The following is a 21,968-nucleotide window of genomic DNA, read 5'->3' on the forward strand; positions in this document are numbered from 1 at the left end:
CAACAGTGGCATTAGAAATGGTATTTAGATGTTTTTGGAGATGTGAAAACATAGATTACTGTATAAGCTTACAACCTCTTCATTTGGTTTCATAATCTATTGCAGTGATCTCAGAACTTTAAACTTTGCCAAGGGTAGTGAAACAGAAAAGCAGGCATGACTAAAATAAATGACAGACTGAAATGATAAATTGAATTTGGGATACAATACAGTCTGTGAAACTCAGCTCAGGCTCACTAGCCACATTCACCGCCATTTACAAAACAATCAGAGAAAACCTCCTCTAATGAGGGATTCACAAAGAAGACACTTGTTAGGATTTATGTGCAAGGGAAGCTCATTGATTCACAGAGAAGATGATACAGGAAGCTGAGTAACTATAGCTGCCAAAAGCCAGGATGAATAGCAACTCACAACTGGACTATTTGCAATATATGGAACTAAGAGAAGCTGCCTTTCTCTCTTCATGATGGCTGTTGCACATTGGAGCTATCCACATCACCAAGGAAGAAAGCTGATGGAGCCCAAGAGGTAGCCTGTGCCCTTGCTCTGAAGTTGATTTGCCCAGTGAGGCAAATGCACGTGGGAGGTTTGACTTTGTTGTTCACACTGGTCCAGATGGTGCTGTCCAAAGCCAGAATCTCTGGGCCACCAGAGCAGCATGGAGAAGCTTTCAGCAACTCCTGATCAAATTCTGGCTCTTGCAGCAGGCAAGTCATGGAAGAGTGCCAAATGTTCCCGCCAAAAATCTACTGAATTCTCTTTCTTCCTTAATTTCATCCAACTCTTTGCTTGAAATATTAGAGTTGTAAAATATGAGTTAAGATTTTTTTTTCATTTTAAGACTATTTCTGATGCTTTGAATCATGACATCACCCAAAATTAAGTTTTAAAATAAATGCTCTTCATTTACATTTTTCTTCAAACTGTAATTGATTTAGAAATAAATTCTTATGTTTAAAATGAAGAGTACAGGGGCACCTGGGTGGCTCAATCATTAAGCGTCTGCCTTCAGCTCAGGGTGTGATCCCAGGGTCCTGGGATCAAGCCCTGCATCGGGCTTCCTGCTCCGCTGGACGCCTGCTTCTTCCTCTCCCACTCCCCCTGCTTGTGTTCCCTCTCTTGCTGGCTGTCTCTCTTTCTGTCAAATAAATAAAGAAAATCTTAAAATAAATAAATAAATGAAAATAAAATAAAATGAAGACTACAGCCTGTAAATAATTTTCTTTAACTGATAAGCCCATCACAACTTTTCATGGCTTGCCAATTGGTACTGACTGAACCTTGTCATTAAAACAGGGTTTACAAGTGACCTTTCCACACCATATTACAGGGATTTTGATTCACAATTTTCAGGACTGTTTTTACCTCTCTTCTAATCCTAAGTACTTTGTCTTATGTATGGATGACCCTCTGTACCTTATCACAAGCTCTTTTGAGAGCAGAGGCTGTGCCTTTGTCATGTTTGCATGCCTCTATACTCCTTCTTTCCACTACAGTGTAGTGCTTTGCAGAGTAAACACTCTAAAATGTCTATTAAAAGTAGAGGAAATTTCATTCTAGTTACTTATTTCACCCTTTAAGGTGACTCATTGTTTTTTCTCTTATCCCACATAACAAGCTAAGAGAGTTAAGTGTTTTTCTGTAGTGATGCCCTGAGTTTTCTCAGAAACAAGGTCATGTAGACCAGATAGAGAAAGGATAGAAAAAGTGTTATTAAGTGGTTCAGCCTGGTGCCTAGTATTCATTAAGTTTATTGCCATATTTTCTTTTAGTTTTCCAACATCTTCAGGGTCTAGGCTTGTGAGGAAAGACTCATTTTCTTGGTTGGATAATGTCATTATTATTATTTAATTTGTCAAAATTAACAGTAATAACTAATAATCAAATAGAACAATTATAACAATATACTGTAACAAAAGTTATGTGAGTGTGGCCTCTCTCTCAAAATATCTTATTGTAATGTACTCACCTTTCTTCTTGTGATGATGTGAGATGATAAAATGCTTATGTGATGAGATGAAGTGAGGTGAATGATGAAAGCATTGTGATTTAATGTTAGGTTACTAGTGACCTTCTGGTCATATGATACATCAGAAGGAGAATAATCTGCTTCTGGACTACAGTGGACTGCGGGTAAGTGAAACTGCAGAAGGTGAAACTGTGGAAATGGGGGGACTACTATATGTTTTTTGTTGTTGTTCAAAATTTTGCTTGTCATTGCCATTCAAGTGACTTGTCACTTCCTTTAAAGGTGAAGTTTAAACTCCTTAACCTGGCTTCCAAGATCACCTATATCTAGCCTTAAAAAACTTTCCTTTCAGAAGCAAATGAATCTAATCAATATTCTTAAGATATGCTTTTTTTATCTCCTTGTTTGTATCTTTGCTTCTACTCTTCAGTCTTAAGAATGTTATTCATCTTCCTTTCTGCAAGTGCAATTATTATTTGTCCTTTCGGGTGCAACTCCAGAGTTAAACACAATACTTGGCCCGGTAATGATTTGTTGAATGAATGGATAGACCCAAGTCATACTTCACCTAAAAGTTGTTCCTGCTTGCTTGCGCCCATAATGAAGTTTACTCTTTTAGGATTTATATTATACAGAGTATCTCTACAAATAGTTTGGTAATTAGCAAATTTTCCTCACATTATTTAATTTGAATATGTCTTTCTAATTCTAAACTTCTTTTGGACAAGTACTAACTACATCTTTTACACTTGGCATCTGTCACATAGCCAAGCACAAGAGTTTCCCACATAGTCGGCTTACAATGTACATGGGTAGCTTGTTCACTGGTGCTTAGTAACTACTTGATACCAAATCAAATACGGAAGTAGAGATAGTGATATGGACTGAGATTTATTTTTTATAATAATTTTTTATTATATTACGTTAGTCACCATACAGTACATCCCTAGTTTTTGATGTAAAGTTCCATGATTCATTAGTTGCGTATAACACCCAGTGCACCATGCAATACGTGCCCTCCTTAATACCCATCACCAGCCTATTCCATTCCCCCACCCCCCTCCCCTCTGAAGCCCTCAGTTTGGTAAACAGAAGGGGGAATGAACCATGAGAGACTATGGACTCTGGGAAACAAACTGTGGACTGAGATTTTTTAGTCATTTGCTCCCTGTGAGTTGACTGACCCCTCTCCTTTAGAGCCTTTATATTTTTAAAGTGAAAATTGATATTATTTAGCTTTTGGGGGGGTGTAAAATCTTTAGTTTTTCAAGGATTTTAAGGTAATTGTCTTCTAAGACAATATTATGTTAATACCTTCAAATTATATATGATGAAATAGAGCAAAAGTTAAATCTACACTGCTGGAAAAACCAAAAACACTCACTGATAACAACCGAGTTTGCCTTGTACTTTGGCTACCTTTGATGATTGAACAATATATTGATTTGATCATTTACAAATCAATTGCAAGAATAATAAAAAAACAAATCAACTAACCCAGCAAATATACATGCCATGCAAACTGTAACACAGCATATCATTTCCATCTTTGTAATTATATAGCTGGATAAGGATGTTTTGTCTACATGCTAACAGAAAGATGGATAGCAACATTGCTGCTCATAGATACCTAAGAAGATACAGCTTCAAGATATCTATTTGGTCTTCACGTTGGAACTGGAAGCTATTAATTTCAATAAATACCTATTACTTGGTGAGTAATTAAAAAAAAGCAAGACTAAATCAGGAGGTATGATTCCTTATTAAGTGAGAAGCTAGTGAAAAGAAGGGACATTAGATAATGTATTACAATCCTTTGGGGACAGGTGATCCCCAATACTCACTTCCTGTTGTTTTTATAGGTCCCTAAGAAACATAGAATAAAGGTATAACGAATACCTGCAAAGAATAAAGGTATAACGTGGCAAAGTATAGGGACTCACAGTCACCCAACATATGGATTTCTAGAATTCTCAAATTATAATTTAAATTGGTATGCATGTGTGTGAATGTGTGTGTGTATATGTGTGTTTGCATGTTCATAAGAAAAAGAAGAAGAAAAGAAAAAAAGAGAAAAGGGTCTTAGTTATAATGTATTTGGTTATAAGTAACAGAAGTACATTAAGATTAGCTTAAGTGAAAAGGGGTAATTTATTGTATGAAATACAGTATCTCAAGGAAACCCAAGGAGAAAAAGCAGTTTTGGCCTCATGGGCAACTGGAAACAATGACTAGAAAGCTGTCAAGAAACTAGGGAGCTTTTCTTTCTGTTTTACCTTTCTCACTCCAGATCAACTTTTATAATTTCAACAAATACAGCATATACAATAACATAGCCTCCTTGCAGCTTATTTTCTATGTTCTCCATTTACCCAAACAGCAGAGGCTGACCCACATCGCTACATCACAAGTCCAAATTCCTAGAAGAATCTGTTTGGCACACCTTGAAGTAAATGTTCATTCTCATTGATGAGCTGTGGATTAGGGGAGGGCTTAGAAGAAATATCAGCCCAGCTTACATCAAATGCTTCTACACGTCCAATCATCTTGGGCTCAGAGGCAGATGTGGTATCACTTACATGGTACATATATAATAGCTGGCACCCACCCCTGTTGGTAGATTATAGGAAGTGGGGTCATGGGAAAATGCAATTATTTAGCATTATGTAGTCATTTAGTTCTGATATATTTAGTACATAATTCAGGGCAATCACTATTTCTCATTGTATTATTTATTGTTACTATTCTGCTTACATTATCTGATGAGTTTTTAAAACTTTATATTTTGTTGATTTATGTGTAATTATAATTCAATGGTAGTTTATTACACACATAATCTAATTTTCCATCCTAAATAAACATCTAAATGAAAATCTAAATATGCTTTTTATGTATTTATTAACACAATATGTAAAATTAAGATGGTGCATGTGCCCTATCTTGGTGAGGCAGAATTTACCAATTAATGTCTAGCTCCCTTACATTTTTAAAAGTGACCATCTCCATTAGCTGGAATTAAAATGACATATTTATAAGATTACATAGTTTTACAAACAATCCTTAGTGTCTGTATTTTACCATGCTCATGTCTAAAAATGCTTACTTTTCTTTTAACCTCATTACAAGAGTATTTTTGATTAACTGAATTTCTGTGTCATCTTTCATTTCTTTTAACAATATCCATGGAAAGTTCGCTATGAATTGTGACACTAGGCATTGAATTTTGTGAGCTCTGTCAGTCCTGTGGGGTATTCAAACAATTTAACCTGATATGGATAAGGCAACTGTAACATATGGGAACAGAGGAGTTGTGAAGCTGGCAAAACTTAGGTTGGTAGTAGCTAATAGAAAAAATAATAATGAAAGATTTAAAAATAGTTTTTTATTATAAAATACATTCAAATGTAAATATGTATTGAAAAGATAACAGGTACACAAATGAGATTTTTGAGGGGCAAAAAGAGTCTAAGGATGAATGCACTGATGAAATGATTGCACCGAAACACTATGCTTTATTTATTGTAACCAGATTGGTGATGTGGAAAAAGTGCTGGGTTAGAAGTTAAGTAACCTGGATTCTAGCTCTGGGTGAGACATTTATGGGGTGTGTGACTTTAGACAAGTCACTTATCTTTCCTGAGTCCAGTTTCTTTACTGACAAAATAAAAAGGCAGGACAAAATGGTCTTTAAGGTATCCTTCAGCCATTTGATCCTATGATCTAAAATGATTTGTAGAATCATAATTTTTGATTCTGCTAATCCATGCAATTTCATTCTATCAGGGATTGGTATCAACAATTGATGTGATTCAATGATACCTATAAAAAGACTGTTGAGTTTGTGTATCTCCTTTTTTTCCCCTGAGGTTGCATATCTTGTTCATGCTGCCTTGGCTTCCCCTTGGTGATGAGAAAGGAATTTCATTTGCAGGAAGAGGCTGAGGTAGGCTGGGTGCCCTCTGATGGATGGGAAGCCATAGGAAGTGTAGCAGCTCAGAACATGTTCAGTTCTACCTCTTTCTTTTGGCACTCTCTCACTGTGTAGTAATGATATTAGATTGGGGACTAGCATAATACAAGGTTGACAATTGTGTAGGACAGAAACGCAAACTAAAAGCAGCGAGGTTATCAGATGGCATCCTCTTCACTCCATCTCAGGCAAACTTCAGGATAGGAGAAAAGGTTAAAATTGTGAACCAATTTGTAATTTCTTTGAGATAGAAGAAATTCATTTTCTAATAGGACAGCTAAATTGTATATTAAAAGAGAAACTTTTATTAAAGGAGTTCCACCAGAGTGACTCTGATTAAGAAGTAGAGCAATTTTCATCATGTAAATTATGTTTTTAAATTAGATTTAAATAACACAGTAATGCTTTTATTCATGTTATCCACCATTTAAAAGAAATAAATAATTTGGTTAACTTCCTGCATTTTCACAAGGTGAAATTCCATCATAATCCTTGAGTAATTGAAACTGTGGTGTTTTTTAAAGCCATCCAATTACAGGAATTCAGTGCAATTATTTTTCTAATAAAATTAGTTTTCACTTAAGTGTGTCTGTCATTTCTTGTCAATGAGGATGTTCTAAAAATTTTTTTCTGATGAATTTTTTTCTGGTTATTATTGTACCTGTAGAAGGATATTTATTGATATTGTCAGACAAATGTACAGCTCATAAAAGAAGGCATGATTATAAATTTTAGTATGTCTATTTATCTTTGTTTTTCTGCCAGTATCAATAAACAATTGTGAATGTTTTTCAGTAACCTATTGATCATAATACATTGAGTGGAAGTCTGGAATTTTACAAATAATTTAATAGAAATGTTAATGTAGACATATTCTATTTAGATAGTAATACCATAATAGAGATAAGACTAACTGGACCAGTCCATCTTACATTCTGAGAATTATTATCTTTTTTGATTTGACAGAATAAAATTGAGGGAATTCAGGTCTGTGTGATTGTGAGGCTTTGCTCTCTATTCACCCTTAACTGTAGTTTTAAGATTGGAGAAAAAATGTAAGAGCATCAGAAAAATTTAAAGTTTAATTAATTATTTAACTGATCCCTGTCCAGACATTTATTCAGTGAGCCCACACATGTCCCAGGCATTGTGTTAAGCCTTGGAGATGCAGAGATTAATCTACCTGGTTCCAACTCTCAAAGAGGTCACAGTTCTAGAATTTGTTTTTGTATAATACAGGGTAAGAAAGTTATATAATGTCCGGGGACTGGGTGTGTGCTCCGGGGTGGGCAGTGAGGTGGGTAGAAGGAGGGGTTTATAGGAACAAGCCGTGACAATTCCTGCCTCAGCAAAGTCAGTTTATTGACTCAGATCCACGGTCAATAAAACGTATTTTGGAAAAAATAATGGTTCCTTTCTCCTAGAGTCTCCGGCTCCCTTTAATTATAAGGAGTTGATTTGCTTCATCTCTCAAGAGTGAGAGATGGACAATAAGTAGAGTGGAATTTGGAAGCCAAAAGAGAGAGAGAGAAATAAATGTTTTTAAGACCAAAACCATGCTTTTAAATCATGGATCCCTGTGTAGAGTTATTATATATAGGTCTAAATATTGTTGTACTGTATATCCAAAGGTTTGGGTCATTTTTAGTGTAATTACAAAATCTTTTTTAAAGATCAGACAATGAATTAAACATGTGCATGGTAGATTTTTTTCATTGCTCTACCATTTCAAAGATACAATCCAGTGGAGAAGGCAATGTGCCTGATGTACAATGAAATCAGGTTAAAATCAGATTCTGTTATCTAGCAGATTTTCTTGAAAATTTATAAGATTTAAAAGGAGAAAAAAAGTGAACTCAGTTTTTTAGGAGTAAATGTGGGCTGTAGTTACACAATTACAAAGTAGTTGCTCTCAAAGTGTAAAACGCATTTAACTATGGCAAAAATTACAGTTAACAATTTCTGGGTTCATTAAAACAAACAGAAACACATGGATTTGTAGATTAAATGCAGCTCTTGAACTTAAGCCCATTGTGCAGTTGAAGGAGAGTGTGTGAGGAAGACCTGGCACTGTTGAGTGTTAGGAAGTGGACAAGGAAAGAAGCCTTGACATCAGCATCCCAGAGAAACCAGAATTGTGGTAAAATAGGTTGTAAAGGTCTGAGAAAGAAATGATTACCAGTGAACCATCTGTTAGTGAACAAGAAAATGAAGAAAGCTTATTTTATTTTATTTTTTTAATTTTTTTTAGTGTTCTTTTTTTAATGTTTTTTTATTATGTTAGTCACCATACAGTACATCCCGGGTTTCCGATGTAAAGTTCGATGATTAGTTGCGTATAACACCCAGTGCACCATGCAATACGTGCCCTCCTTAATACCCATCACCAGTCTATCCCATTCCCCCAACCCTCTCCCCTCTGAGGCCCCCAGTTTGTTTCTCATAGTCCATAGTCTCTCATGCTTCGTTCCCCCTTCTGATCACCCCCCCTTTCTCTATCCCTTTCTTCCCCTACCGATCTCCCTAGTTCTTATGTTCCATAGATGAGAGAAATCATATGATAATTGTCTTTCTCTGCTTGACTTATTTCACTTAGCATTATCTCCTCCAGTGCCATCCATGTTGCAGCAAATGTTGAGAACTCGTTCTTTCTGGTAGCTGAGTAATATTCCATTGTACATATGGACCACAACTTCTTAATCCAGTCATCTGTTGAAGGGCATCTCAGTTCCTTCCACGATTTGGCTATTGTGGACAATGCTGCTATGAACATTAGGGTGCATATGGCCCTTCTCTTCACTATGTCTGTCTCTTTGGGGTAAATACCCAGTAGTGCAATGGCTGGGTCATAGGGTAGCTCAATTTTTAACTTTTTAAGAGACCTCCACACTGTTTTCCAGAGTGGCTGTACCAACTTGCATTCCCACCAACAATGTAGGAGGGATCCCCTTTCTCCACATCCTCTCCAGCAATTGTTGTTTCTTGCCTTGTCTATTTTTGCCATTCTAACTGGCGTAAGGTGGTATCTTAACGTGGTTTTGATTTGAATTTCCCTGATGGCTAGTGATTTTGAACATTTGAAGAAAGCTTATTTTAATAATATCATGTGGCTTGAAAATATTTAAAAAGTCAGTTTTTTCAGATATTAACAATATTGAGAGAAAGATTTCAGTGAGGTACTACATAGTCTAGTAAAAGATCTCTTTTGGTTTACCATCCTTATTAACAAGTGAGGTACATTAACTACATTCAAGGCTGATACTGAATTAAATTTTATTACTATTACTATTATTACAAACATCACAAAGAACAAAGAGTTGCCAGGTTACAAACAAAAAAAGTAATGCCTAACTTGGACAGATTTAGAGTGAATACCCTGGGTGGGAACATAATGCTTGTAGATACTGAGTGGTAAAGAAGTAAATATAGGTGATATCTTTATCTGGTCCCTGCAGGATCCATTTCTGAACAACAGCAACAGCAAAAACAACCACACCAGTAAAAAATATTTAGAGATGTCTTATTAAAATATGCAGAAGGTCAGCATTAAAGTGCAAGAAAAAAGGGCGCCTGGGTGGCACAGTGGTTGTCTGCCTTCGGCCCAGGGCGTGATCCTGGTGTTATGGGATCGAGCCCCACATCAGGCTCCTCCGCTATGAGCCTGCTTCTTCCTCTCCCACTCCCCCTGCTTGTGTTCCCTCTCTCACTGGCTGTCTCTATCTCTGTCAAATAAATCAATAAAATCTTTATAAAAAATAAATAAAAAAAAAAGTGCAAGAAAAAAATAAATTCCAAATAATAAATCCATAAGATAAGAGTATTTGAGAATGTTTGTACAAAAAGCATCACATCTAAAACAGTGCTTGGAACAGAGGGTTGGTCTACAGTATAAAATATATGAAATTAAGGGAAGCTCTTGATTAGCATTTATAAGAACTGTTTATGGAAGACTAAGTGAATGGATTAGCTGGATCTGGACTATTGCTATTTTTCAAAGGGTGAGAGAATAAATTTGATGAGTAGGAGTGAGCATTCCCCAAAATAGGCCTTATCTATGAAGGGTTGTCAGTCATTTTTACCTCACTTGTGCTAGAGTCACAGCAATGAGGAAATTTCCTTTCATGAAATGTCAAACCTTGTATAAGCATACTATTTTAATTACCACAATCTAAATTTCCCACTGAGAGTAGATCCCCGTCCTTAGTGAGTTAACATTCTAATACGGCCACTTTAAAGAGGAAAACACTGGCCATATTTTGCAGTATATACGCAGTAGTAGACAAAGAGTTTGCAGCATAATTCTTTGTGCAGGGGGAGTGCACAACTAAAGAGTGGAGTTCCTAGAGAAAATTGGTACTCTCTCTTTGAGGTAAAGTGCTCATATGTTTGAGTTAAATTATTTCTTTCAGGAAGACCATTTTGCTCTCTGAAAAAGTAATTTAGTTCAAAAGGGTACCAATTCAGTATCATTAAACCTCTCAGGAGCTACATTTTCTATTATAAGTAAATCCTGGATAAGGTAATTTGCCTCAATTAAATATCACTTTGAATCTGGGAGCGAGTGTATTTTGCTTACCTTACTCATAGTCATCGATTTTCTTTTGATTGCCCAGGTGTGTATGGAAATTTGTTATGTATTATATACAAGCTTAATAAAATAAGACCCAATCCAGTGTTCAAAGTATCATATGTTTAGCAGTAACTTTGCACATGTCTCAGTTACTGTTAAACATGGATCAAGTCCTCAAGACTTACACCCTGGTCTGTTGAGGGTATACAAAATATGTATGGCTCTTCATTAAAAGGAGTTCATAAAGTTTTTATTTTTGACAGTAAGGCATTGAGGTAGGCAATAAAACAGAGCTGGCCTAACTTTCATGGATGTGGTAAGAACTGACTTTTGAAAAACTATGAAAGTGTTTTAAATATTAAACCTTATGAAACAACTAATTACATTTATTATTTAAAAGGCATAATGGAAAGAAATAAAGCCAACAAAAATTTAGGGAAAATACCTAGAATAAGTGCCAAATAAGCAGCTCTTCTGATGACTAAAGAATATGTGAAGTTTAGTGGTAGAAAATCTATTACCTCTGTGACTTAAAATGGGAATAAAGGAAATATGCTGGAGGAAAGTGAAAATCATTAGGGTGCTACAATTTAAACATTAGGCAGTGACCAGATGGTCACCTTCTTGGCTCCTTGGTTCATAACTTTTCAATAAACTCACATTAATCAACACTTATTTTGTTTTGCCTATGAGATGATGGAAATAGTCGTGTTCTTTTCACAGCCCTTCTTACTTAGGGTGTATTGCTGCACTTCAACTGCAAATGGTGGAACACTACTTTGTTTGCCTGTGATCCAAGTCACTTGTCAAACATATCATAAACTTCCATATATTACAAATCTGGTGCTGTAAGTATTGAGATGCTAGTCAGAGTAAATTGTTTCCAAAAAAGAGTATTAGTTTTATTATTTAGCAGTGCATTATACCTAAGACATTTCCTACCCCAAGAAACAGAATAGGCTTCAAAGGATAACCAATAACAACCAATCACCTCACTACCACCACAAAACCACATCTAGCTATATTTTCATTTGGCCTTATTTATATCATATGGTATCTTATACACATTTAGGAAACTAGACAAAGAAAAATCTCTTTGATGTCTGACTTTTAAAAATTTGTTTCACTCTACGGGGTAATATACCCTGGCAACAATTATTTTGGTCATCTAATCAACACGTATTTGTTGTTGCTGTATTACTCTTTATATAGCAGCTGAGCAGCTGCTAGAGATGACATTCTGATCTGAGGACCTGTCAGCAGCTGCATGGAGTGGGCCAGGGACCACTTATACCTGAGATGGACTACAGACTACCACATACCAGAGTTGGAAATCCAAGTCAAATGTAGTAGGGCAGTCTCACTGATCAACCAAGAGTGTCACCTGTACTTGATACAATCTCATCAACAGCAAGCACCTGTGGTGGATTTCCTGGTAGAACTGAGACAGGCATTCTTAAATGAGAGGCCGAGAGGTGGGTAAAGCAGTATTGGAACATTAAGGTAGCTGATTCCAAGAGAAAAGCCAGCTGACAATGTAATGATGTATTTGAATCAGCTGACAATGTAATAAAGGTATTATCCATGAGAAAAAAGGTCACTAAGAATATTTAACTGCTCTCTTTAAGCATTGTTAGAGATATATTTGCTGATAACAGACATTTTTATTATCTGAAAACAAGGATTATCTTCATCAAAATACAAATGGTTCCCAACTTATGATGATTTCACTTATGATTTTTTAACATTATGATGGTGTGAAAGCAATACTCATTTAGTAGAAACCGTACTTCAAATTTTGAATGTTGCTCTTTCCCCGGGCTACTGATACACAGTATGATACTCTCTCATGATGCTGGGCAGTGGCAGCGAGCTGCAGTTCCCTGTCAGCCAAGGGAACACCAGGGAAAACAGCTGATACACATTCAACCATTCTGTTTTTCATTTTCAGTACAGTATTCGATAAATTATATGAGATATTCAACACTTTATTGTAAAATAGACTTTGTTTGGTAAGCTAATGTTAGAGTTTTGAGCATGTTTAAGGTGAGGAAGATTGGTAAATCAACCTAATTTCAATAGTCCCTTTATAGAAAAGTCCTAGGTCCTATGACCCAGAAATCTTGGTATGGGAAGATATTTTATTAATTTGGTTATGTACTTGACTTCTTGGCAGTTCTAATGAAACTTGGATTAAAAATACAATTGATTCTTGTTATTTGTGCTAGTTATGTTTTGTGATGTATAGAACCATTGCTTCTAGGGGAAATGCAAGGTTAGGTTCCTGTGAGCCTCTGTTCACAACATTTTCATAAACCAATCAATATATAACCTTGTTTTGTGTGTGTTTCTGTTTAAATACACCTTATTTAGTACATTTTGTTGATTAATTAATATTGGACTCATAGCCAACAGAACTGTAACTCAGACCTGAATGATGCTTATCTAACACATGTATTTTCTTAGTAAGTCACATCACAGCCTTTCAGAGTTTAGGAACACTTGATACCACTTTAGTACTATGCTTGGGGGCCATTTAAAACAGAAAAATCACCAACAAAAAGCACAAAGAACTGTGGAAAATGCAGCACCTAATAGATAAAAAGGACATTTGTTTACAGTATAAGAGCTAAAACAAGAAAGCCAAGTGTTGCCTTCTTTGACTTCAGCTGGGAACCTGAACATTGGTAACTCAAATTTTCCACTACTGAACATGGCCACAAATGACAGAAAATGCACAGTGAGTGTTGATTCTGAGTCATGACTTACAAATAAATTTTAGTAGGGAGGAAAATTCACAAATATAGAATCTATAAATAACAAAGATCAATTGTACCTATTATGTAGTGAGCAATTTTTACACTTCATAGTTTTAAAATGATTAAGTAGTTATTCTGTACTTGCAAAGAGTAAATTTTTTAGAAATGCACAGGATTTTGCGTAAGTTTCAAATTTTACCCTTAGCTATTTATTTTGGAAAATCTGAAATAAGTTTGATTTTCTCCCAATTTAGTCAAACATTGTATTCAGTAACCATATTCAGAAGTTCAATAGCTCAGAGATTATAAATCACAAAGATACATGTAAAGGCAATAACAGGAAGAGAAATCAAGAAAGAAAATACATGTTCTCAGTGTTACAGTCTATAGTAGATTTAAAGAGCTGAGCCATGCTTATTTAACACTTGTTGATGGAACTTGAGAATTTCAGTTTTACCTTACGCTTTATAACTGAAAATGGTCTGAGGAACAGGATAGATTGAAACATTTATTTAAAGATAATAATACCATTAAGTTAACTCAACAATATACTATGATGACATTAGTTGGACCGTGCTTTATATAACCATCATTCAGATGTACCTAGGATTAGCCAATATTTAGGACATGAAAATCTGATTCCTTATAAAATAAAAATAGTCTAACAGACATTTTATAAAGTGTGTTCTGTTGAAATGTATCATTCTGTATTGCCAAGAGAGTATACACTTTGAATTGAAAGGGAGTGAGAAGAAAATAGGGAATGACTTATGTATGATGCTTTTAAGCTCACGACAGAAATAGCTCAGGCAATATGTGGTCACTCAAGGAATTTCAAAGGGGCTGGTGTCTGAGTTTGGGAAAAGAGGAAAGGAAATATAAAGTTAAGATAACATTTCAATCAAAATTTTTTAAATAGAAAATAATGAATATGTAAAATTGGCTGTTAAAAAAAGAAGAGAAGCAAAAACTGACTGTTTTAAAACAAAAGGATAAATTTAGACCAACACATTGCAGAAGACTAAAGTCTCATTAAACAGGCAGTTATTAGGAAGACAGATCAAAGTGTGCATTATTACCTTCCACACTGGCAAGTTGAAACATCAGTTGCAAAGAGTTGAGAGTGATTTATTTCTCTCTTATTTTGGCTTTATTATACTAAACTATGTAAACTCCTTCCTGTTTTTTGTTTTTGTTTTCAGTCTGTGGCTTCATACAGTGGGTTTATCTTCTGGGCCACACCTATGTAAAAGGAGAGAGACTGAAGAAAAAGATTCAAACTTTTAAGAGAATGCTAATTTTGTCTATAAGTCATAACAGAGGTAACAGAATTCAAAAGCTTGTCTGAATTTATTTTAATATATATATATTTTTACTTTGTTTCTCCCTTTATTTATTTATTTTTTTATAGATTTTATTTATTTATTCGACAGAGAGAGAGACAGCCAGCGAGAGAGCGAACACAAGCAGGGGGAGTGGGAGAGGAAGAAGCAGGCTCATAGCAGAGCAGCCTGATGTGGGGCTCGATCCCATAACGCCAGGATCACGCCCTGAGCTGAAGGCAGACGCTTAACCGCTGTGCCACCCAGGCGCCCCTATTTTAATATATTTTAAAAGTACATTTTCTATAACTGAAATGATCTCTATGAAAAGGAAAAGATGACTTCAGCACATTACGTTGTGCCATAATACATTTTTCCTGGGATTTTTGATACCAGTCATTAATATGTGAAAGAACATGCACAGGAACACAGTTTTATCTGATAAGTTATGTCAAAATGTACAGGCTCAGCCAGTGAAGGAGAATAGTCATTGCTTGAGAGAAACTAGGGAGAAAAAGCAAAGCATTTTTTAAAAGTTACCTATCTTAAAAAGACTCTTGAGTTCTATGTTAATTAAAGAGCTTAACCTCTGATAGTTTGGAAAGACTCTTATTCTCTCATTGGTCTTTCTATAATGTACAACAGCGTAGGGAATAACCACTAATGCCCCCACAATGTAATAGGCAGAATATATGCAAAAATAAAGGCCAGGAAATTCATGTCAAAGAGGTTTTCCACAAGATCTGAAGTTCTGAGCATTCAATTCCCTCCTAAAATAGGATTATTGATAGCTAACATTCACTGAACACTTACTATGTGCCAGGAATTATGCTGATCACTTTATATGTGTTAATTTGTTTAATTCTCACAACAGCCCTTCAAGGCAGGTGCTTTTATTATCTCCATTTTGCACATGAGGAAAATCAGGCAAAAAAAAGTTAAATAACTTGCCCAGAGGCACACTGTAAGGAAGTGGTAGAGCCATGATTCAATCTTAGTTGGTATTATCCATTAACATGATCACCATAAATTAAGTGATCAAATTATAGATATGTATGCACATGAACACACCTATATGTACACACATGAGCATACACATATCATTTCTATTGTAAAACATTGAGTGACTATAGGGTAGGTACGATTTATTTCCAAGTTGGTACTGAATGGTTTAAGAGGAATCTTCACTTACTAACTTCTGATTGCTGTAACCCAACAATTTAAGATGTTAATAGGTCATACAATTACTTTTTACTTTGAAATAAAGTGTCCTTACTATAGAATGTCTGGTATTTAAAACTAATTTTAATTTAAATAAGTCTAATTAGCCTTGAGCAGCTGACAATTTTTCAGAATCACAGACATTCAGATTTGGAAGAAACCTTAAGGGTGAGTCAGAATAATCACTCTTGATCATTCAGTTATCTCTATATTATCCCACCAAAAGCTCTTAATCTTCCTCCCTCCTACCGTCCCTCTACCTTCCTTCCTTCCTTCTTTCCTTCCTCCTTCCTTTCTTTCTTCTTTCTTTCTTTCTTTCTTTCTTTCTTTCTTTCTTTCTTTCTTTCTTTCTTTCTTTCTCTCTCTCTCTCTCTTTCTTTCTTTCTCTTTCTTTCTTTCTTTCTTTCTTTCTTAAATTCATTTATTCAAATAATTGAGTGCCTATTATACATCAAATCCTTTCTTAAGTGATGCAGGTAGAAAGATTAATAAGATACAGTCATTATTTTAAGATTTCACAATTTAGTAGAGTTGACAGACATGCAAGCAAATCATTGTATTACAGTGTGGGCAATAATGGAAAAAGGAAGAATGTGAAAGGAATAGAGTATAGAGGAGAGAGTAATTAACTCTTTTGTGTGGATGTGGTAAGGGTGGGACAGGATTTAGACAAGGTTTTCCAGAAGAAAAAATGCCCCATTTTGGTCATGAAGAGTGAAGTTTGCTAGGAGAACAAATGGATGGAAAGATGGAAAAGGAAGAAAGAACAACATAGTGGAAAGGTAGAGTGATTAAATAGCCTGGTGTGTTAAGAATTGTAATTTGTCATGGCTTATCATAGGTGGGGCGCAGGAAAAGCCAAGGCAAGAGAGGAAGATCCTGAAGGATTTGTCTGTCTGGTCGGAAGAGCAGCTGGTAAGTCTTTTTTTTAAATTAATTAATTAATTAATTAGTTATTATTATTTTTCTGGTAAGAGTCTTAAAGGATTTTAAGTAACCTGTCACTATACATCAGAAATATGCTTTAGAAACCTACCTTTGAGTAACTGAATTTATAAAGTTCTTAGATACAGTGAACTGAAATCTTTATCATTACATCTTCTATCTTAGTCTTCATTGTCTTATGCAGGATCTTACAGAATAAGTTTATCTGAATTTTTCTTCTGTACTTTCATTTTGAATATATATGTACATACATGCCTTCCAAATATTTAGCAATTCTTATTGGGTCTTCTCTGGGTTAAACATTTTTAGTGCTCTTAACCATTTATTCTATCAGAATAGTCTGCCTGAAGGAAGAGAGTGGGTATTTACTCACTATCTCTTGTCTCCAATTATTTGAGGGTTGCATGTGACTGAGAAGGTTGCTGAGATATTGATGAAGTCCCCAATGTGAAGATTAGAAAGATGTGAAGCATGAATTTGAGGGATTGCAATCAGCATGAGCTGGGTCTAAACTCAGGTGCAACTGTCCAGGGCAGGCTGCAGCTGAAATCAGAGGTGGGCCAAGGGGATATGATATGGGGCACCAGAGGCAAATGCTAAAGGTAATAACGGTTCAGTTGTTTCAACAAAGAACCCACAAAACATAATGGCCTAAATAAGACAAAAGTTTAATTTCTTAAGTGAGGTTTGGTTAGTTTGCAATGGTGGGACTTCTCTGCTTGACAAGGCCATTCAGGGACACAGGTTCCTTTCATATTGATTCTCTGCTGTCTCCATGTCCTAGACCACGTGGTCAAAACTGGGTTACTAGTACATTTGTGTTTCATCTCATGGAAAGAAGAGAAAAGGAGTCCTGTGCAATTTCTTTTTAAATAAGCATGGCAGAAATTGCACATATCCTTTATGTTCTTATCCCATTGGCAAGAACTTAATAATATGTCCACATTTGTCTGCTAAGGAAGCTTTGAAATGTTACTGCTAGCTGTTAAGCTATGTGTGTAGTAAGAAGGGAAAGGAATTTAGGGGGCTATTTAGTAAATAAATAAGGTCATTCATAATAAATTTTCTGTTCAGCCAGATGTATGTGCTTTAAAATTCAAATCAGTCCTGAACTTGCTTGAAAAACCAAGAGGTTCAAACAGAAAAAGCCATATGATAACAATTGCACTCTGCAAACAGGTAAAGGATTTCTTAGTTGGTCTCAATTGAGAACAATATAAGGTGACTTTCTTATTACTATCCGTCCTGTTAAGGGCTTTTGAACCATGCAAAATGGGTTGGAAAGTAAGATGCTCTCAATAGAGGACCATACTATTTCTGATTTGGCAGTTATTCCCCATGAGTGTTTTTTTTTTAAAGATTTTATTTATTTATTTGACAGAGAGGCAGCGAGAGAGGGAACACAAGCAGGGGGTGTGGGAGAGGGAGAAGCAGGCTTCCCCCTGAGCAGGGAGCCCGATGCAGGGCTCAATCCCAGAATGCTGGGATCATGACCTGAGCTGAAGGCAGATGCCCCCCCATGAGTGTTTTTGATACATAGATTTCATTATAATTCAAAGAATAGTAGGAAATTCAAGGGTTTCAAGTAAAATATTTTTTTGTCACATGCACAAAATTTGAGAAATACTGCTTTCTGACAAGTTGCAAAGAAAAAAAATATGCCACTACTGTCCTTGTATATCATTACTAATGAGGGCAGGTTCTATGTCAATGGCATGACTTGGATGGAATCTATGTCTCAGCCATATCGTGTTCCACAGTTATTTTATCTCTATAATGTGATGTACACTGCATACATTGACATATGTGAGACATAAGAGACAGACAGAGAGAGCTAAGATGACAGAGTAGTCATCAGAGTAGTCAGAGTAGTCAAAGCAGTCAGAGTAGTCAGACACTGTGACACCCCAAGCTTTGGATTTCTTTCTCAACATTCCCTTGGAGATTCAAGGTCTTTTCTGGTTTCATACAAATTTTAGAATTGTTTGTTCCAGTTCTGTGAAAAATGTCAGTGATATTTTGATAGGGATTGCATTGAATGTGTAGATTGCTCTGGGCAGCATAGACATTTTCACAATGCTTATTGGAAGAATATGGATTCTTCCAATCCATTAGCATGGAAAGTTTTTCCATCTCTTTGTGTCTCCCTCAACTTCTTTCATAAGCGTTTTGTAGTTTCTAGAGTACACATCTTTTACCTCTTTTGTTAGGTTTATTCCTGGTATCTAATGGGTTTTGGTGCAATTGTGAATAGAATTGATTTCTTAATTTCTCTTTCTTCAGTCGCATTCTTAGTGTATAGAAATGCAACCGATTTCTGTGCATTGATTTTGTATCCTTCCATGTTACTGAATAGCTATATGAGTTCTAGTAATTGTGGGGTGGAGTCTTTGGGTTTTCCACATAAAGTATCATGTCATCTACAAAGAAAGAGAGCTTGAGCTCTTTGCCAATTTGAAAGCCTTTTATTTCTTTTTGTTGTCTGATTGCTGAGGCTAGAACTTCTAGTACTATGTTGAACAATAGTGGTGAGAGTGGGCATCCCTGTCATGTTCCTGACCTTAAGGCAAAAGGTCTCAGTTTTTCTCCATTGAGAATGATGTTCTCTGTGGGCTTTTCATAGATGGCTTTTATGATATTAAGGTATGTTCCCTCTATCCCTATACTCTGAAGAGTTTTAATCAGGAAAAGATGCTGTATTTTCTCAAATGCCTTTTCTGCATCAATTGAGAGAATCATATGGTTCTAGTCTCTTCTTTTGTTAATGTGATGTATCACATTGATTGATTTCTGAATGTTGAACCAACCTTGCATCCCAGGAATAAATCCCACCTGGTCGTGGTGAATAATCCATTTTAATGTACTGTAGGATCCTATTGGTTAGGAACTTGGTGAGTATTCCAGCATCAATGGTCATCAGGGATATAGGTCTGTAATTCCTCTTTTTGATAGGATCTTTGTCTGGTTTTGGGACCAGAGTAATGCTGGCCTCATAGAACGAGTTTGGAAGTTTTCCTTCCTATGATTTCTTCTTTAAATGTTTCGTAGGATTCCCCTGGAAGGCCATCTGGCCCTGGACTCTCGTTTTTTGGGAGGTTTTTGATTACTGCTTCAATTTCCTTTCTGTTTATTGATCTGTTCAGATTGTCTATTTCTTCCTCTTTCAATCTTGGTAGTTAATAAGTTTTTAGGAATGCATCCATTTCTTCCAGATTGCTTGATTTGTTGTCATATAGCTGCTGGTAGTAAGTTCTAACAATTGTCTCTATTTCCTTGGTATTAGTCGTGATCTCTCCTCTTTCATTCATGATTTCATTAATTTGGGTCCTTTCTCTTTTCTTTTTGATAAGTCTTGAGAGAGGTTTATCGCTTTTATTGATTCTTTCCAAGAACCAGCTTCTAGTTTTATTGATCGGTTCTACAGTTCTTCTAGTTTCTATTTCATTGATTTCTGCTCTAATTTTTATTTTTTCTTTCCTCCTGCTTGATTTAGCCTTTATTTGCTGTTCTTTCTCCAGATCCTTCAGGTGTAAGTTTAGCTTGTGCATTTGGAATTTTTCTAATTTTTTTTGAGAGAGGCTTGGATGACTATGTACTTCCCTCTTAGGACAGACTTTGCAGTATCCCATAGGTTTTGAACTGAGGTGTTTTCATTTTCATTGGTTTCAAAGAATCATTTAAGTTCTTCTTTAATATCCTGGTTGACCCATTCATTCTTTAGCAAAATGCTCTTTAACCTCCAAGAATTTCAGTTCCTTCCAAATTTGTTCTTTTGATTGAGTTCCAGATTCAAAGCATTATGGTCTGAATATATGCAGGGAATAATCTCAATCCTTTGCTATCAGTTGAGACCTGATTTGTGACCCAGTCTGTGGTCCATTCTGGAGAAAGTTCCATGTGCACTTGAGAAGAATGAGTATTCTGTTGTTTTAGGATGGAATGTTCTGTATATATCTATGATGTCCATCTGGTCCATGTGGCACTCAAAGCTCTTGTTTCTTTGTTGATCTTCTGCCTAGATGATCTGTTCATTGCTGTGAGTGGAGTGTTGAGGTCTCTTACTATTAACGTATTATTATCAATATGTTTCTTTATTTTGGTTATTAGTTGGTTTATATAATTGGCTTCTCCCATGTTGGGGACATAGATATTTACAATTGTTAGATCTTCTTGTTGGATAGAACATTTAAGTATGATATAGTGTCCCTCTACATCTCTGACTATGGTCTTTGGTTTCAAATCTAATTTGTCTGACATGAGGATTATTACTCCAGCTTTCTTTTCAGGTCCATTGGCATGGTAAATTGTTCTCCATCCCCTCACTTTCAATCTGGAGGTGACTTACGTTTAAAATGAGTCTCTTGTAGACAGCATATGAATGGGTCCTGCTTTTTTATCTAGTCTGATACCCTGTATCTTTTGATGGGAGCATTCAGCCCTTTTACATTCAAAGTAACTATTGAAATATATGAATTTAGTGCCTTCGTATTGCCTGCAAAGTCCCTGTTTCTGTAGATATGATCTGTTTCTTTCTGGTCTATGTGACTCTTGGTGTCTCTCTTCACTTACAGAATCCCCCTTAATATTTCTTGCAGGGCTGGCTTGGTTGTCACATATTCTTTCAGTTTCTGCCTGTCCTGGAAGCTCTTTATCTCTCCATCTATCCTGAATGGCAGCCTTGTGGGATAAAGTATTCTTTGCTGCATGTTCTTCTCATTTAGTAGCCTGAATATATCTTGCCAGCCTTTTCTGGCTTGCCAGGTTTCTGTGGGTAGGTCTGATATTATTCTGATGTTCTTCCCTCCATAGGTAAGGAACCTCCTCTCCCTAGCTACTCTCAGGATAATTTCTTTGGCTGTAAGATTAGCAAGCTTCACTAATACATGTCGGTGTGATGATCTATTTTTATCGATTTTGGAAGGGGTCTTCTCTGCCTCTTGGACATGAATGCTTGTTTCCTTCCCCAGTTTAGGGAAGTTCTCAGCTATGATTTGCTCCAATATACCTTCTACACCTCTCTCTGCACCCCCCCAGGGTGCAGTCACCCCAGAAAAACAAACAATAATTCTGATGTTGAAATCTTTCATAGTATCATTAATCTCCCCAAGCCTTTTTTCATGGGTTACTAGCTGCCTATGTCTGTTATCCTCAGCTTCCCTCCTTTCCATCAGCTTATCTTCTAGATCACTTATTCTCTCTTTTGCTTCAT

At 35.9% G+C, this 21,968-nt stretch overlaps 1 protein-coding gene across 1 annotated transcript; it reads left to right on the forward strand.

Moving 5' to 3' along the window:
• Window positions 1–11,779: 11,779 nt before the first annotated feature.
• Window positions 11,780–11,995, forward strand: LOC113244348 (SNRPN upstream reading frame protein-like). Its single transcript, XM_044378577.2, has one exon. It carries the CDS (start codon window positions 11,780–11,782, stop codon window positions 11,993–11,995), a length of 216 nt encoding a protein of 71 aa, XP_044234512.2.
• Window positions 11,996–21,968: the final 9,973 nt, after the last annotated feature.

Source organism: Ursus arctos, chromosome X, assembly GCF_023065955.2.
Source record: "Ursus arctos isolate Adak ecotype North America chromosome X, UrsArc2.0, whole genome shotgun sequence".
Classification (NCBI taxonomy): Eukaryota; Metazoa; Chordata; class Mammalia; order Carnivora; family Ursidae; genus Ursus; species Ursus arctos.

Bases quoted from the DNA above. Each gene is read 5' to 3' on its own strand.
- LOC113244348 (XM_044378577.2), top strand. From the start codon at position 11,780: ATGGAGTGGGCCAGGGACCACTTATACCTGAGATGGACTACAGACTAC.